Source organism: Melanerpes formicivorus, unplaced genomic scaffold (genome assembly GCF_026170545.1).
Source record: "Melanerpes formicivorus ecotype bairdi unplaced genomic scaffold, bMelFor1.0.p_v2 SCAF_12, whole genome shotgun sequence".
Classification (NCBI taxonomy): domain Eukaryota; kingdom Metazoa; phylum Chordata; class Aves; order Piciformes; family Picidae; genus Melanerpes; species Melanerpes formicivorus.
In genome coordinates, this window is record NW_027142364.1 from 1,919,522 (window position 1) to 1,938,515 (window position 18,994).

The 18,994-nt window shown below is 44.8% G+C and overlaps 1 protein-coding gene across 4 annotated transcripts; it reads right to left on the minus strand.

The window, feature by feature from the left end:
* Nucleotides 1-4,588: 4,588 nt before the first annotated feature.
* Nucleotides 4,589-18,643, minus strand: ZBBX (zinc finger B-box domain containing). 4 transcript variants are annotated; one of them, XM_068145699.1, is made up of 13 exons: nt 18,471-18,643; nt 16,489-16,637; nt 15,430-15,563; nt 14,754-14,867; nt 14,553-14,646; nt 11,591-11,639; nt 11,306-11,415; nt 8,586-8,741; nt 7,729-7,855; nt 6,803-6,923; nt 5,539-5,663; nt 5,235-5,338; nt 4,589-4,881 (listed from the first exon to the last, which is right to left on the minus strand). In XM_068145699.1, the coding sequence occupies exons 3-13, from the start codon at nt 15,495-15,497 to the stop codon at nt 4,636-4,638; spliced, it is 1,314 nt and encodes a 437-aa protein (XP_068001800.1). In that variant the 5' UTR covers nt 15,498-15,563; nt 16,489-16,637; nt 18,471-18,643; the 3' UTR covers nt 4,589-4,635. The 4 variants fall into 4 exon arrangements, with proteins under 4 accessions (XP_068001800.1, XP_068001799.1, XP_068001801.1 ...); XM_068145698.1 differs by having other exon boundaries at nt 7,681-7,855; XM_068145701.1 differs by having other exon boundaries at nt 4,704-4,822; nt 7,681-7,855.
* Between the last annotated feature and the right edge of the window lie 351 nt (nt 18,644-18,994).

Genomic DNA, 18,994 nt, shown 5'->3' on the forward strand with positions numbered 1-18,994 from the left:
AAGGATGTCATATTTGCAAAGTATTGTGCAGGAGAGGAACTGCGCTGAATCCACATGTTGTACATTTTCAGTCCTGGCTTTCTCTGCCTACCTTATAGATTTGGAAAAAATATTATATATAACTCCCAAATCAAAGTAATGTATTCCTCAGCCCTCTCTTCATGGTTAATGTAGTTATTTAAGTTGCATGTGCTATATTCAGACCAGCAAGTAGAAGACAGAGGAGGCTGCTTCAATCCTCAAGGAAACTCATATGAGACAGGGGAAATAAAAGACAAGACTGAGGCCTCGGTTTACCTCATGGGGCCTGGGAACATGCTTTCCTCCTTGCTTTGTGGCCAGTGGTGCCTGGGAGTGGCACCTGAGAGGGAAGGAGCCCTTTCCCTGTGGCAGGGGCAGGGGAGGGTCATGGGCACCAGTGAGATGAACCAGGCCTTCGGCACTTGCAGGCTCAGGTTTGTCAATGCTGTGGCTGCCTGGAAGTGGAGGTGAAGGTTGGGGGATCTAAGCTCAGGCCCACTCAGTGTGGGGGTTTGTGGGGCAGGGTTTGCACGCATCTGACTTTCCCATCCCTTGTCTGGTTTCAGGGTTCTGGTTGTTCCCCAGCACCAGGCGGGGTGTGCAGTCAGCGCTGGGGGCATGGACAGCCGGGAGCTGTGGGGAGGAAAGCAGGCAGGCTCTGGAGCTCCAGGATGGTGTGTGGTGCTCTGGGGGGTGGCGGCTCCTGCTTTTGTCAGTCCTGCCTGACAATGCTGGTGACAAGTCAGGCTAAAGCCAGCTGTTGGTCTGCAGTGGCACTGCTTCTAGGTGTTAGACACTGGAGCTAAGGGGACCAAAACTACTCTATTAATTGTCTGTAATGAAGATGAGTTAGTGCTCAGCTGGTGGGTCCAGACAAAAGTGTGTTTAGTGCAATCCTGTGGATTGATTCCCTCATAAAATCAGACCTACCAACAGCACCTGTAGCACAGCCCCGCTGCACCCCCTCTTGTTCTGTTACACAAGAAGTGGATACTTTAAAGGTTAAAGGCAAAAATGCCTTAGCTCTTTTTACTGTTTTCCTGCTTCTATGTGCTGTGACACACACTGCTCAAACTTCAGAGTCCGGTCTCTCGCTTTCCGTCAGTTGTTTAGAGTCTCTCCCCCAGGGATTAGTTCATAAAGTTATTCTGCAGAGCCCTCTCCGCTTGGCCCCGGCTGCTTGCAGCGGCGCCGCAGCGGCCTGGCTGTCACTCGCCGACCACAAGTGACCGCCGCGCTGCGGCCATGCGGAGCGCAGCGAGCGCTCACTGCTGCCCCCGGCTGGCCTCTGCCTGCACTGCAGCCGGCTCACTCCTGCCCTCGGCTCGTCGCGCCCCAGTGCTGGCGCATGCGGTACCCGCCACGTCCCGCAAGCCGCTGGCAGCAGCGGGTCCCTCCTGTCCTTGAACTTCGCAGCATCTGTCCTGGCTTCTTCGTGTTCCCCTCTGTGACGAAGACGGGCAGGCAGTCTCGGAGCTGCTCCGTGGTGGTGTAGAGCAACAGTCCAGGAGCCTCTGCTCGCTGACGCACCGCGGCATGCACGGGGAGCCGCAGTGTGTGTGAGCCAGGAGCTGGGGGCACACCCGAGGGGGAGCGGGCCTGGTACGGGACCGAGCTGCGAGCGCCAGGGGCAGGGGACACAACGGGAGCAGTGCTGTGCTAGGGGGGCTTCTTTCCCACCTCTACCTTGCCTCCCCCTAACCACAACGCTGGCAGCTGGTGTGTCGATCAGCATGACGGTCCCTGTGGGAGAAGGGCTATGGCTGTGCTAAGTGAAGCATTGGTTGTGTATGGAAGATGGAGGGCTGGAGACCTGGCACAAGACTGGCTGCCTTCCATGTTCTTCAGGTGGATAAAAAGAGTGTTTCTGGTGAGAGTTCACTGAAGATGTGGTGCTGTTAGGCACAGTGGTTGATGGTCAATTTGGAGTCTGAAATCTTTGCTTTCCTCCTTCTGCCTGTGGTGAATGAGAGGGTGGCTAGGCCAGTGGCAACTGTTCATTTCTCTTTTCTGTTTTATCTGTGTGCATTTAAGACAAATGCTTCCAAATTGCAGTTTCTGTGCTGCAATTGCCCTGAGGATTACCATTTGTCATGTGCTAGAGTTAACTGGGTGCCTGAGCAAGGCTGACCCTCTGTCAGGACTATTGTGGCCTCTTGGTGACGAAGCAGTGCCAGAAAAGTTAGCTGTAATTGTGTGAGCCTTGTATGCCTTGGATTTGGGAGAGTTCTGGAAGGGCTGTGCAGTTCTGTGGACTCTTGGTAACAACTGTTTAGCCCTTTTGCGGGTATTGAAGTGTAGTTTGGTGTTTGAAGGAGCATCATGGATCAAAGCTCTGCAGGTTTTGTGGCTGGACACAAACGACAAAGCTTTGACTTGCAGCATGGACACAGCATCAAGCAAAGGATTTTCTGCTTCTCCCACTGCTCAGCCAGCAAAGAGTCTGGGGGTGCACAAGGAGTGTGTGTGTGGGGGGGACACACAGCCAGGACACCTAACCCTAACTGACCAAAGGGGTATTCCAGACCATAGGATGTCATGCTCAGCATTTAAAGCTAGAGGAAGAGTAAGGAAGGGGGCACATTTGGAGTGGTGGCATCTGTTTTTCCCAGGAACCATTATGCATAGTGGAGCCCTGCTTTCCTGGGGGTGGCTGGACACCTGCCAGCCCATGGGAAGCAGGGAATTATTTCCTTGACTCACTCTGCTTGCATGTGTGGCTTTTGCTTTTCTTCTTGATCGGTTTTTATCTCAACACACGAGTTTCTGCACTTTTGCTCTCACACTTCTCTTCCCCATCCCATCAAGGGGGGAGAGAGCGAGCAGCTCGGTGTGGGCCTTTGTTGCCGGCAAGGGTTAGACCGCGATACTTCGTCATGCGGGGGGCGCGGTGGGCGCCGCTCCGTGACCGCGGCGACCGGGATGCCTGGAGCCGCGCTGGGGAGCGTTCGGTGCTGCCGCCTGGCGGACGAAAGGTGGTACTGCAGCTCTGAGCCGCACGGCAGTTCGCCGGTAACGGCGATGCGGTATCTCGGTGCTTGCGGAGTGGTGCTGCCTCACTCGTGACTGCCTCTGGGCCAGGAAAGGCCGCGGCCGTCCCCGGCGCGGACAGCAGCAGCGCCAGGGCTGGCCCTGGGCTGCTGTTGACTGCATCTACCTCATGCTTGCGTGGATTGTGTCTGCCCAGATTCGCTCATCTCTTGGGATGAGGGTGAAAAGGGACAAGTGGAGCATTTGCACGCTGTGGACAGGACTTGCTGAAGCTGGAGAGGCCAGACAAAGATAAGAAGTCAAAGGATGCCTGGCCATCAACAGCCTCCCACTGCAGGCAAGTGACAGCCTGCCTTTCTGGATGAGAAAGGATTCCTCTTTGTAGTCCGCAGCAGAGCAGACCACGAGTGTGCCCGGTGTTGCTGGAAACGGGTTGTAGGTGAGTGCGGCAGTGATTGCCTGAGAGAGCCGAATGCGGCACCCGAAGGATCCGAGCTGCTCACCCCGCATCTGGGCAGGAGATGCCGTCGGGGCTCAGTGCTGCCACCAGGTGTTTAACTGTTTACACTGCACCCCTGTGGCAGCGTGTGCTGCCGCCGTCACTGCTCAGTCCTGCTGCCTCGCATCGAAATGCCTGAAAATTCCTGGCTGGGGAAGGGGGGGAGTGGAATTAAAATATGTTTAAACCTGTGTGTATTAGTGCGAGGAGTTAAATAGAGAGAAATCTCTAATTTGTATGTAGAGATCGAAAATTGCATTCATTTATAGTTCAAGTGCGTTGCTATGGACTCGGCCGATGCACTATAGAGCCTCCGCGTCCCGCCCCTACCGGGGCAGGGCTCCGCTCTCCAGCGCTGCGGGCACACGCTGCAGAGGCCCCCAGAATGGCTCTGACGTGGGAGCCAAGGGGTCCTGGAGAGCCCGAAACTCGGCGGTAGGGTGAGGGGTTTAAGGTTATCAAAGGACAGCACTTGGCTCATTTCAAAGCTGCAGTTTCCTGCCACCTCCACAGAGAACGACTCGGCTGCTGGGTACAGTTAAGCAGAGAGAGAGAGAGAGCAAAAAGCGGAGAGAGAGAAAGAGCAAAAAGCCCCCAAACCTTCCTTACATTAAAGTACCACCTCAGCAGGTAACAGCCAAGTGACCTTTCACTGAAGTTAGATTAATTGCAGTTAGCCTTACATTAGCTGGGAAGAGGAGAAAAGGAGGAAGAAGGAACCTTTTCTTTTTATGCAACACAGAGACAGCCAGTTCTGAAGTACAGCTAAGGCCTTGTTATGAACAGATAGAGAAATTAAAATGGTTTGGTGAAATCAAAGCCACCCAAGATCCTATTTTAATTATATTTCCTCTTTTTTCTCTTAATATGAAAACATCTGTAAGATAACAACCTACAGGAGATCTGAATTGGGGATGAACACAGATCACTCTCAACTGGCCTCCTGGAAGAGTAAAAGTACAGCACAGAACGAGAACTGACTTCCCCTCAACCCTGACCAGAGTGAGCCTACAAATCAGTAGCACAAGATAAGTTTTCTTTTATTCTCTGACTTCATAATAAAAATAAAAGCCAGAATCCAGGAGTTTAAGATTTCTTTTATTGACAGTTTTACAAAATAATTCTTAATAAACATCATGAAGAGAACTCAAGACACTTGTTGGTTTGTTTCTTGGTTCTGTGTGACACACAAATGGAGACTTAGTATGAAGATCTTCACATGTTCCGTGCAGGGCAAGAACCTGTTGCTTATCCTCCTGAGTATCTTCCTCATCATCCCTTTGGCTTTCATCCCAGCCCCTTAAAAGAAACCTACCACAACAATTTCTCACCAAAATGTCAGAGGATTCCTCCAAGTCACTGCCATAAGACTGATTGAAAAAAAAAACAAACTCAAAAACATTTCAGCAACAGATTAAAATTAATACCCCCCCCCCCCCCCAGGAACATTAACTCAAGTGCTTAAAAGCCTGAAGACATTCATTTTGTGTATTTTCTATGTAGTAGAGGCTCTGGACAGAACAGGAAAAAATTACAAGGGAACTCTGGAAAGATAAATTTCCCACATTTGTATGAAAAAGCTAAACAATGCCCCAATATTTTTTATTTTCTAACTAGAAATTATTGAACTGTTGCTACTTTAAGTATTTAACAGATCACTATTTAAACAAATCACTTCAGCTCACTGTGAAGATTGAGATAGAGTCCTTCATTACATACTTACATCATCGAGGAGCTCAATTTGCAAAGAGGACTCTGCTCTTTCAGAACCAGTGTTGGCTACTCCCTGTCTAAAAAGAGATGTCCAGTATCTCTTCACCTCTTCAACTGCAAAAGAAATGTGATTAGATGCATTTCATTTTTCCTGACCAAGATTCACTTCCTCATTCATTATGTAACGCCACAAATTCCTTCTTGTATTATTTTTACTTTCTTTAAGCAGCAACTGCTTGAGTGTGTAACTGTTCAGCAGTCATAGCAAAAGAAAATAGTAATAGTTAGGTTCAATAGATAGGAATCTGTTGTACCTGTTAGGTCACTGACATCATCATCTCCTCCTTCCCCTCCTCCAGTCACAGCCTGATGGACACTCACTGTTTGCACAGGCCTTGAATCTTTAATGCCACTACCAGAAAGTTGATCAACAGGAGTTCTAACAAAGGAAAAGGAAACCAATCTTAGAAAGTCATATCTTTTATATATATAAAAATATATATTTTATCTAAGTAATATTTTATCTGAGTAACATTTTATGTATAAAATATCACCATCATTAGAAAACTCCAAACAATGTGGTCATTGTTTACTGTAGCAGTACCAACTGCTGGTGAAAAGCAGCCACGCCTCCCAATTTCACTGAGGTGACCTCACACCTCTGGGCTAGCCAAACAACTCTGTCATGTTTATGAAATGATCCTGAAAAATCTAACTTCCTTTTCTCCATAAAACTCCTGGAGGAAATGCCCCCAAATCACCCAACCAAGTATCACTACCAGTCTTTAAATTCCACAATACCCTGATGGCAAAAAGAACCTTAGCTCTGCAGTAATTCTGAAGGGTTGAGTCATGGAGCCTGGTTATGATGGTTATTAAAATAAAGCACTCTCTGGACAGCCACCTTAACTATGGATACTATAGAGCTAATATTTTAAAGGCTCCAGTGGAATTTTTCTTAATGCTGTTCAGTATTTCTGACTTCTTTCATCACTACCATCGAGGGAGGTGATCCTCCCCCTCTACTCAGCCCTGGTGAGACCCCACCTGGAGTACTGTGTCCAGTTCTGGAGCCCCTACTACAAGAGGGATCTGGAGGTGCTGGAGCGTGTCCAGAGAAGGGCCAGGAGGATGATCAGAGGGCTGGAGCACCTCTCCTATGAGGACAGACTGAAGGAGTTGGGGCTGTTCAGTCTGCAGAAGAGAAGGCTCCGAGGTGACCTCATTGTGGCCTTCCAGTATCTGAAGGGGGCTACAGGAAGGCTGGGGAAGGACTTCTCAGGATCTCGTAGTGATAGGACTAGGGGGAATGGAATGAAGCTGGAGGTGGGGAGATTCAGGCTAGATGTGAGGAGGAGGTTCTTCACCATGAGAGTGGTGAAACCCTGGAATGGGTTGTCCAGGGAGGTGGTCGAGGCCCCGTCCCTGGAGGTGTTTAAGCCCAGGCTGGATGAGGCTCTGTCCAGCCTGATCTAGTGTGGGGTGTCCCTGCCTATGGCAGGGGGGTTGGAACTAGATGATCCTTGTGGTCCCTTCCAACCCTGAATGATACTATGATACCAGCAACTTCAGCAGTACCTCCTGTATTTCTTAAGCAAGAGTTTCTCCATGTAGCTCAGGCCATCCTTCTTGAATTCAATCTGGATTGGTTCCTTTGTAACAGTAGGATTGGTCTGTACTTCACAAATTCCCACAGACTCTATTAGAATTGTTATAGAATACAAACAAATATAAAAATAGCTGTTCAGACTTATAAACTTGCTGTTTAACTCCCTGATTTTTTGAATGAATGTCTGTCACATCAGCAGCCAGAATTTAAATGGCCAATGTGTTATAATGACACAAGTCCACCAGCAGTGGGAGTAGCCAGTAAAAACTCATTTATTGCAGCTTCTGGGATAAAGGATAGTGGGGGGAAATCCATGACTCCACAGGTAAAAAGCCCACCATATGGCATGAAAGAAGAAAAATCAGACAAGAGGGTTTATTTCATATCTTTCCACAGATATTTCAACTGATTGCATCTTTTCCCTGGGATAAAGAAATATTAAGGTCCTATGGAAGACAGGCAGAAAAGGTACTTGGATGCAACACACAAAATCCTGAACCATGCACATTCCTTGTCTCACTTAAAAGCTGTGACCTTATGCTTGAGTATTACAGCCCCCACTGAAGTCTCATGTCAGAACAATGCCACAGAGAAGGACAAGGACACAAGCTGAGCAGCCTGGCCAACACCACAGTTCATTACAAGAATTGAGTAAACACAACCACATTAGTGGTTGTTGTCAATTTGTAAAGCAACAAAGAACATATAAAAAGAAACATTTAGTATGAAGAAACATTTAGTGTCCTCACAGACTATCTACCTTCACCAATCAGACATCTGCTACTCCACCAGAATGGCTCCTAAGGCTTTGAGAATGTCATTAAACCAGAAAAAAAATCAGTCATACCTGCTAGGACCTCACTGGCATGTGGATGTTCTCTGTGATCACGATTACCTTTTCTCCACTGAAGCAAAGCTTCCTGAAAAGACCTTGCAGATTCCTCCTCATCAAATATACCATCCAGTAATAATCCTTTCTCCTGATTTTCAGGGCTTGGACAGGTTGATTCTGAGGGTGGTTCCTAAATCAGTTCCACAACATAATTAACGTAGCATTGGTGATGATAATCCTTTCCCCAGTAACATACAACAGCAAGGATGTGTGAGTGGCCAGTCACTTTTCAGTGGCACTCAGCAACAGAACAAGGGGCAATGGACACAAACTGGAACCCAGGAAGTTCAGCCTGAATGCAAGTTAAAAGTTCTTTGGTGTGAGTGTGCTGGAGTCCTGGAGCAGGCTGCCCAGAGAGGTTGTGGAGTCTCCTTCTCCGGCAAGATTGCAAACCTGCCTGGACATTGTGATGCTGGGCAAGCTGCTGCGGGTGACCCTGCTTTAGCAGAGGGTTTGAACTGGATGATCCCAAGAGGTCCCTTCCAAGCCCCACCATGCTGGAATTCTGTGATTTTTAATATCAGCTATGGAACTGCAGCACTCTGTTTCCTGCGCTTAGTCCAGCTACCCTGGTAATCGAGATCCCTCAGTTTTGTGTGCCCTTGCTCACAACTAAATTACAAAACACACACAAAAAAGTGTGTGTAAGCACACAAAATAATCATTTAACTTAAATGTTTTCAAGCAGGCAGAAAGCAGTAGCCATGGGCAGCCCACATGCTCTATGGATATCATGTTGACAGACCTGAACAGGGGATGGCCTCATCCCTCACTTAACACAGAGGAAAGCCTTGATGCCTATCTACCTAAGGTGTCCTAAATAACAAGGAGAATTGTTTTTATTTGGAACTGTGCACTACCTCAGCACTACCTGCTGACACTAGCAGAGATGAAATCTTGTCTGGTATGACCTTTACTTTCTTCTGCTCACAATTAACTTTCGGTCCCTTCAGATTCCCTTCCTGGCTGAAGTGATCAACAACTTCCAGGTTTCCAACATGCCTGTTGGCTTCTGTCTGTTAATGAACCATTATGAAACCATTAATTTAGTATAAACATACTCAAACATTCCACCAAACAGCATATTACAAGCAGGCAAGTAACTGTATACTGAAGAGTGATGGTGACATAAGCACAGAATCATTTCAATACTCAACAGTGTGCAAATATGTGAGCAAAAATTCCATACCTGGATATATCAGTAGGTGCTGGACAGGCCAGACTAAGGGAGGTGCTTTACTTAGCACATACCAGTTAAACAAATTTATGAGCTATGCACTTCATTAATGAGGTTCTGCTTACTGAAGCTTTTTAGTAGATAGAAACACATCTGTAGAGGTCAATGCAAGGAAAAGATTCATTAAGGGACCAACTAGAATAGCAGTTCCCTAGTTTAAGAGACAAGGGACTGTTGGAGAGAGTCTGATGGAGATGCTACCAAGATGGTAAGTGGACTGGAGCATCTCTCTGACAAGGGGAGGTTGAGACACTTGGGATTGTTTAGCCTGGAGAAGAACAGACTGAGAAGGGATTTTCTCAATTCTCATCAATAGCTAAGAGGTGATGGTCATGAGGATGGGGTTGTGCTCTTTTTATTGGCACCCAGTGATAGGACATGGGGCAATGGGCACAAACTAGATCACACAAGGTCTCACTTAAACATGAGGAAAAAAATTATTTGCTGTGAGGGTGCTGGAGCCCTGGAGCAGGCTGTCCAGAAAGGCTGTAGGGTCTTCTTCTCTGGAGAGACTCCAAACCCGCCTGGACATTGTGATCTTGAGCACCCTGCCGTGGGCGACCCCGTTTTAGCGGAAGGGTTGGACTAGATGATCTCCGGGGAACGTTTCCAACTCTCACCATGGTGTCATTCTGTGTGACAGGGACTGGGATCCGGGGCAGCCGCTGCAGAAGCGTCTAATGTGGGGGCGCAGCGCCGCCTGGCGGCCAGCCTCAGCCAAGCAGCGCTGCCCACACTCCAGGCACAGTTTCGGTGGGGGCAGAGCGCACCCGGCTGGGCTCTCGTATCGGGGACAGTCCACCCGCTGCCCATGGCACACTCATCGCAGGGCTCCTGACCCGGGGAGAGCCCTCCCACACCGAAACACTAGGTACTGCTTCATATTAAAAAAAACTAATAAAAACATCGTGGTTTACCGTGTAGGTGGGATAGTACATCAAAAGCTTGAGGGGAAAAACCCAAAAGCACGCCCTTTGCACGGCTGAGGATTTGATTACACAGACAGGGTGTTAATTTTTAGGTGAGCATTAATGAACCTAGGGGTGGGGTGCTGAATGCAAGGATAAAACAATGACAGAATAACCAGAAAACCTCCCCACAACCAAAAGAATCCAGGAATAAAAACCCAAACAAACACACACACCCCACTCCACCCCCCCAAAAAAACCCACAACCAGCCCAAAAAACACCAACCCAAACAAGCCAACCAGCTCCCAAACAAACCAACCAGCTCCCAAACAAACTCCAAACAGCTTTAATGCCACAATTTTCTTAACAGAGATTTAAAGTCCCCGGGTACTTATTGCCTAAGGAAAACCATTTTAAAGACCCCCACAAATATCTGCTCCCACTGGTTTAATTTTCCTTAAATCAGTACAAACCACAAGCTGTGTTGCAGGGTAGGAAGGAGATGATCTTTCTAAGAGAGATACTAGATTTTTAGGTTGAAAATATTATTTTCTTACTCACCAACAGAACTCTATTTGTGCAAGTTACTTCAAAAATGAGACAGCATGGAGCTATCCTGTATTTTGGAGGCTGGGTTTCCTATTTATACTTGCTGAAAGTCAAACCCTCTTTTTAAACATATAAATCACCTCATACTAATACTAATTTCCTCTCTAACACAGCCAGCTCAGAAAGCAGTCAGAATTAAAAGTGTGTCCTGGTTCTAATAAGTATCTAAAATGACAGCATATTCATGGACCACTCAGTTTTACCCTGTTTGCCTGAAACCATCTATCTTATTTTAATCATCCAGTAGTATTCTACAGTTAGGTAAGAGATCAGTCTTCCTCAGTCACATTCACATGCTGAGCAAGTCAATAAAAACACAGCTTAAAGAAGCTCCCTGATAACAGAATTGTGCACTAAGTGGTCATCACAGCAAGAAACCCTAGAACTGAAGTGGCTATCACCAATGTATTTTGGGAAACAGATTTCAAATAAAACCCTACTATTTTAACTCCAGCAAGAGAAGGTCTTTAAATAAAGGAGGATAAAATTAATCTCAAGTAGGCAGAGTATTTTTCCCCCTCTTTTAAGTTGCTGCACATCTAATAGTTAATATGGCATCTCTTAGAGCAGCTTTGTTTTCCCAGCAGAACAAACTGCAAGAATGAGGTAGGGAAGTAGCTTCAATTCACCAGAAAAGCTAAACCAAAAAGTTCAAACAAGCTTGCTGACTTCATCATTTCCACAGAAGGCCAGAGGCAACAAGTAACAACTGCCACAATGCAACTGCATCAGGCACGAAGCTGACACAGGGAAAGCTAAGGTAAGCTGCTATATTAACACATTGTATTCTGCTCTAGGGAGTGATTTTGAAACCCATTTACTTACCAGCAGTGCACTCTTAATTTCATGAAGTCCAGGTGCTATCCTCTTCCCTTGAGATTTTTCATGAGCCACAGCATTTGCCACCTCATGCATACATCGTTCTTTCACTGGCTCTGATGAAAAAAAACACAACCCCCCCCAACATACTGAGTACTTCTGTCTTATTTATTGCTTCATTACAGCAACTTCCAAGAATCAGTTACTCTCAAGTTTGTGATTTTTTTTTTTGTTAAGACACTCTGAAGTTTGTGATTATTCTTTTTATGTAGTTAACAAAGGCATCTTTACCTTGAAGCCGTTCTTTGAGTATTTGCAACTTCACTTTTCCTGAAGAAACCTATGTGGGAAAAATATTTACACACACAAAATTAATACAAGTGAAACTAATAGAGAATTAAAATACTATTGTTTTACACAGAATTATACACACAGAATCACCAAGGTTGGAAGAGACCTCAAAGATCATCAAGTCCAACCTGTCACCACAGACCTCATGACTAAACTGTTTCTAACTCAGCATGCATTTAAAGAGAAAACTACACGTATTGCTCATGACAGCCACTAAATCCAGGACCAGTTTCCCTCCCCACTCATGAAATGACACTCCTCATTTGCCTAGCAAGTGTTTTCCTCACTAAATCCATGGCCAGTTTCCCTTCCCACTCATGAAATGACACTGTCCTCATTTGCCTAGTGTTTTTCTCACTAAATCCCTGATGTTTCACTCCCCACTCATGAAATGAAACTGTCCTCATTTGCCTAGCAAGTGTTTTCCCAAGCATAGGCCTGCAGAACTTTCCTAACCATAGTGACTTAAGCTCAGCATCAACCAAAGAAGTCTGCTGCACATGTATCTATGTATAGTTTGTGTAGGGGGAGGTGTTAGTTTGTTTTCCTTCTGCTTCTCCTCATTACCCTTCCACGATCTGGCATCCCAGTAACTAATAATTTTCAACATCCTTGCTCTTCAGTTTTTCCCTCTGTAAACAGAGTCCACCCTATGTCCTCACTTTCCCTCCTCATTCTTATGCACCTGCAGTCATATTAATTTTACCCTTTGGAAAATTCTGCCCCACTCATCCTCTCCTTTGTCATCACAGCTGATACCTGAAGTCTTTGAAGTAGTAACAGCTATGAGCTACTTGTCTCAGAGAAGGGGAATGAAGTGGATTAGAAAAAAAACCCTTTTCATTCTGATCCTTTCTTGTGCTCATGAAATGGAGCTGGCCAGGAAGACCTTCACACTCAACTGCTGCTGCTTCAAAAGACTTCAAATACCTGCTGCAATGGCTTAGTCTGAAGCTGTCATTGTCTGGTTTTCCTCTCCAGACTTACATAAGCTTCAGTTCAGCCAGTTTCAAATGGTCTCCCATAACTACCAGCTCTCATTTCAACCTAGCATACACAGCATGGCTCCCAGAAACAAAAATGGTAAGAAAAAAACTCTCTTTTTATGTCCCATTCAGTCTAATTTGCATGCTTCTCCAGACACATCCATGTCTGCTAAAGGAATGAGCAAGTGCCTCTAAGTTGAATTAGTTTGGATTTGGGGATCCCCTACAGATTTTTTGTACTAATTCATGGAGCAAATAAAGAGCATAAGCTCTGTTATCACAACTGGCATTTCAACAGCACTCATGAACGCTGTTTGATGATGGACATGCCTAATACTCACTTCCAGGATGTATAAGGCCTCAAGGACAGGAGCCTAAGCTATAAAAATGATGAACTTATTTCACCAGAGAATGAAATATTAAAGACTAGGTTATTACAGTGGGAAGTGATAACACTCCTTACCATGTCCACTCTTCAGCTACTTACAAATCTGACCAAGTTTTACCATTCCCAGATGTCTGCCTTATCCTTAGTATTTGGTGGGAGCTCAAGCAAAATTGCCCTAGTCATTTATTATGGACATAATCAAACCAAAATTTTCACTGATTTAGCAGGGAAGTTCTACATCCTTCATCTTAGTTCTAAGCAAGGACATAATAGAACAAAAGTCAATTGATAAATTTAACCTACATTTTAAAACACTCAGAAGAATTCAGCCTCAGTCCATTGGAATGGACTGAGTCCAGTTCTTCTCCAAGGGAATGCTTCAAAAATCTTATTAACCTGCACTTCACAGAATGATGGATTTGAAGGGACCTCTGGAGATCATCTAGTCTAACCCTCCTGCTAAAGCAGGGTCACCCCAAGCAGGTTGTCCAGGATCACATCCAGGCAGGGCTTGAATCTTTCCTGAGGGAGACTCCACAACCCTTCTGGGCAAACCTGGTCTAGTATTCCAGCATCCTCAAAGGAAAGGAGCTTCTCCTCATATTTCCTTATGTGGATGTTCCTGTGTTCTAACTGGTGCCCCTTGCCCTATCACTAGGCACCACTGAAAAGACTCTGTCCCCATCCTCTTGACCCCAGGCATTTAGCTACTGATGAGCATTGAGAAGGCAGCTCTTCTCTCGGCTAAACAGACCCACATCTCTCAGCCTTTCCCCATCAGTGAGATGCTCCAGTCCCCTCAGCATCTTTGTAACCTCCATCGGGCTCTCTTCAGTACTTCTCTACTGAACTGGGGAGAACTTGGCCAACACTTGGCCAACTAGCATCACTCCTTGAGGATCAGTGTAGGGCTTTTCCAGTTACTGTGGACCAAGTAGCAAATTGGATTCTCAATATCTTCCTGTACTTACAGAAGGAAATCCAGAAGCATCATAATAAAGATTGAAGGACATGCAGAAGTTGGAGAAGAGGGGGGAGAGAGGGAAGAGACTGAACTACATAGTCATATGGGAGTTCTACTGTGAATGCAAATACCATTATGCAGTGTCTGAGTTGAAGAAAAAGCTGTGTACTGTATTTTAATGTGTGCATTTCCCGTAGCTTTTACCTATGAAGATAGAGAACTTGTACTCAAAATGTCATGTGAAGCCTTGTATTTTGACTCAAAATGTACATTAAGCATTGAAAGACAGGCTCCTGATGACTTTTGTCACTACCAAATTAGACTCTTAGAACATTAAATCTGTAGCAGCAGTGCTAATTTGCTCTCTACAACAATTAAAATCCAACAGATCATCAAACAGAACTTGATGTTCCTCCAGCTCAAAGGGAGCCATAAACCTGGCAAGGCAAACTAAACAATCAGAATTTTGTCAGAACCTTTTGTTTTTACAGCATTTAAAATTCTCATGTTCTACAGCTTTTGTTTTAAATGGCTTTACATGCAAATATCCTGCCAGTTTACTACCTTGTTACTGTTTTCTCTTCTTTGTGACAAAACTTGGGCTTGAGTGGTCATTGGTCTCCTCTGTCCAGATTTCCAATGATAAGCACTTGATGCCCTGTGAACCAACAGCGAGAAAGAACTTACAAATTTTATCTTCTGTAAGCAAGGTATGGAGGGAGCCTCTCACTGGATTCCTTTGTATGAAAGAGAAATTTAACTTACTTCCTCTCTTCTTTTTCTCTGCTCATGTTTGACTTTAGTTGCTGTAACCTCTTCTCCATCTCTTCATTTTCAGTTTGTAACTGCACTTTCTCCAGCTGCAATTCTCTGACAGTTCTGAAGGAGTTAAAGTCATGAAACAGTCATCAGAAATTACACAAAGGACAGAAAAGTACCTTAAAGCAGCAAGAAAGGAAAAAACAGAGAGTTGAACAACTTGTTATTAAAGGTGCATCACCCTTCTGCTTCCCAGGAAGACTGAAAACAGCTCTGGAGTGCAACCTTCTTGAACCCAAGAATCTCTAATTACAGAGGAGTATGCTGACAGGGATATGGCTCCTCCAATATAAGCTTTAGAGTGGTCAACATAAAAACCCAGATACAATTGTGTCTCTATTCAGAAAGGTTTGTTGTTGTTTAGTATTAGAATAAACTGTCCCAGTGAATTCCTTAGTGTTGTTTGTTGACAAAGTTTGTATGTTAGATACACAGCTACACTCATAAAGAAGATTAAAGCCTTGGAAATGGCAGGCTGAAGGATAAAAGTATAGAGAAGATACTAGTAAAATTGTGATTCTTCTTGCTCTTACACAAATAGGTTCTCCTACTGAACAGGGCATTAAAACTTATTAAAAACTATGAAAACCATCTCTATCACCATCAGATAAAAGGCACTTACTTGGCTTTTAATCTCACAGAGGTTCCAGTTTTTGAGCCTGGGAGTATTACAAAATCATTGATGTTCATGATACCCAATATAAGAAGAGGATTTCAGTGATCTGCAGGTAGCAATGTGTAGAAATGGGAATTCAGCTGAAATTAAAACAGTAAAAGCTTGTGACAAATCCAATAACATTAATGTATAGAAGAAGAGAACAGGAGCACAGAACTTGTTTATATCAAGTGTCAATAAAATCCCAGAGCAACTCAAAATTAAGTTTTACTGAAAGAAAAACTTTTAATTACATTTATCATACCAGGGAAGAGATTTACTTGTCTGTTTCATTTGGGCAGTTCCCTACAGTTCAGTGAAAGCAGTTTAATGTTAAACAAAACACTGCTTTCTTGACCCACACAAAACACAGAGAAGCAGAAAGTTGTATCAATGGCCATGAAGTCAAACCATCTCAACTGATTTAGTTGAGATGTCTTCTGTCGTATACACATGGATACAAAATACAGTAACTCACAGAGCATTCCCTACGCTCAAAACTTCAAGACAGTGGTATGTTAAAGAAATTTTTTTTCTTCCAGGTTGTTTAGGGGACACAGTCTCAAGCTGTGCCGGGGAAGTTTAGGCTCGAGGTGAGGAGAAAGTTCTTCACTGAGAGAGTAATTCGTCATTGGAATGTGCTGCCCAGGGAGGTGGTGGAGTCACCATCCCTGGAGGTGTTCAAGAGGAGATTGGACGTGGCACTTGGTGCCATGGTCTAGTCATGGGTCTGTGGTGACAGGTTGGACTCGATGATCCTTGAGGTCTCTTCCAACCTTGGCTATACTGTGATACTGTAAAACACTCTTCCAACAAGCAAGAGCATACAGCACGGAGTCCAAACTGAAGCTTAACATCCCTAACCTCCCTGCTCTAGAATCAAAGCAGTAAACCCAATGCAGACTAAGCAGGCTGCTGGAAGAAGCACGCTCGATGTCGAGCACAGCACCAAAGCTGAATATTTATTTGTGCTGCTGGATGCATATGGAAAAGGGAAAAAAGAGAAAATATAGTCCAGAGACTTACAGCTGACAGAATGTTTGGAAACTGTCCTTCAACTGTTGTCTATCAGATTTCAGCCGCAAACAGGACCCAAATGAAATGATGTGGAGAAGCTCAGTATTTGAAATACATGAAAGGTCTAACTGAGGTCTGTTGCCTGTTCACACATAAACCTGAAAATGACCATTAATACAGTTAAAATGTCTTCAAATAATACCCCCACCATGAGGCATAATGCCTGTCAGTGGCACATTACAAACATTAATACTGGCACAGGTTGCCCAGAGGAGTTGTGGACATTCCCTCCTTGGAAATGTTCAAGGAAGTGTTTGAGCAACCTGGTCTAGTGGCATGTGTCCCTACCCATGGCAGGTGGATTGGAACTAGGTGACCTTTAAGGTCCCTTCCAACCCAAACCATTCTGTGAAAACACCTGGTGCCACAGAGCCTAAAAGCAATGAGATGTCAGTGCTGACAGAAATGTCAGACGTGAGCATACAAGGCTTCCCTTGCCGCCAGGGAAGCCCACCAGGGGCAAGGGCTAATGTGGCAAATCCAAACTGTTCAAACTCTGTAGCTGGAAACAGGCTTGTATTTTAAATACAAACAAGAATTCCCTTTCTTTTGTGTACTTGTTGTTTATTGAATCCCTTTTCTCTTTCTAATAAGGCAATTTTCCAGTGAGGCAAAGAGTAAAACAAATCATCAATGTAAATAAACCAGTATGAACTATCCACATCCTTTCTGCCTGCTCTTCTCCACACACTAGTAATCAAATGTCATCATTCTGACAGATTCCTCCACGCTGCTAATGGACACACTGCCCAACTGAATGAAACAAAAACTGGTGTTTCTGCTAAATGAAATTTAAGTCAACTTCATTTTAAAGCCTGCATAGCTAAATGAACACAGATTCTATATACCCTACGTCTCAGCTTCGCTCACATTTCCTCCTAATCAATTTAAAGACAGTTTTATCACTTAAAAGACAACTGGGTGCAGTTTGTTTCAAGCTGCAGGAGTTTAACTAGAGCAGGCTAAATTTCAACAGCTTTCTCACATCAATCAACCTATAAAATCCAAAGGGATACTACCGTATATGTAATGGCTCACATCCAATTATCATAACCATGAACACGGATTCCATGCTAGGCTGAGTCCTACCCACTCACCAATAATTCAAACCAAACTATTTCTTTTGAAGAAGAATTCTCATTGTAATGAAGAATCTGGCTGGCACTGCAATTCTACCCATGTCCTGTTAATTATATCAGCTGAGATTCTGAGACTTCTGGTCCTTCCAAACAATGCCCTTTCATGTTTCACTAATTAGTAAAACAAAATAGAAAATAAGAAATAAATATTTTCTAAAAGGGAAAACATTTCTTTAAAAAAAAGACAACCACACACTTTGATTGCTTTGTAAATCTGCTCCTAACAGCTAGCCTATGGCCAGCAGTCAGGTATGATAATCTCTTAAAATAAACTCCTATTTTCTATGTCAAAATACCTGTGACATCAACTGTTTCAAACATCACTTTCTGTTTTTAAACAAATTATCCATCTCTATGTTTAATGCCATCAGACATGCATAAAGCATGATAATGAAAACCACATTAAAACTGCTAAATGATACTATCCCCAAGTTATTTCCCCAAACTTAGCAATTTCATTGCACATTGGCAAGTCTGAATGACTCTGAAAAGTCAACAGATTTCTACCAGTTGTGCATCTTCACTTGTTTAACCAAACCCTATGATTTCAACTACATATTAAGTAATTCCAAACACAAAAGACACTGAAGAATGGGTCTCTGCCTCTCCATGCAGCCAACTGACCCCCAAAAGCTCATTACCAAGCGAGATAAATGCCTTATCATCCAGACTATACAGCTGCAGTAATTGCCCTGTGAACTCCTGCAGAAACACTGCCCGAAAGTAAGCAGAGAACGAAGGAGCAGGCAGGGGGAAGTACGGGTGAATAAATGAAGCCAAGTCAGTACTTGCCTTTAAAGCTTTTATCAAACTCTAGTCTCTGCTAAGCAAGGCTCACGGATTTCAGCCAGTCCAGCTGGCAGCTCTAGGAAAACACTCAACAAGGCATAAAGAACGCCGTCAAAGCAGGGATCTTTTTTAGTTTCGTTACGGATGTCTCTTTTTTTCCAAGAAGACTGATACAAGGCTGGAAGGACAGGGAAGAAGTGCCTAGAACTGTAACCTAACACCAGAAAGCCATAAGGAGGGGATAGCGAGAAAAGTGACCAGAACGAACACAAATTCGAACTGTAAAGGCACTTGGCGAAGCCATCCCCAGGCACAATCTGGGGACACTTTCACCTGCCCCCAAATACTCTCTCGGCCCTGGCCTTGTGGCGGGCGGCAGCTGCGCTGGCTCGCTCGGGAGCCCTCACACCTGAAGGGGAACCCCCCAGAGCGGGGCCTCGGGAGCCCTCACACCTGAAGGGGAACCCCCCAGAGCGGGGCCTCGGGAGCCCTCACACCTGAAGGGGAACCCCCCAGAGCAGGGCCGC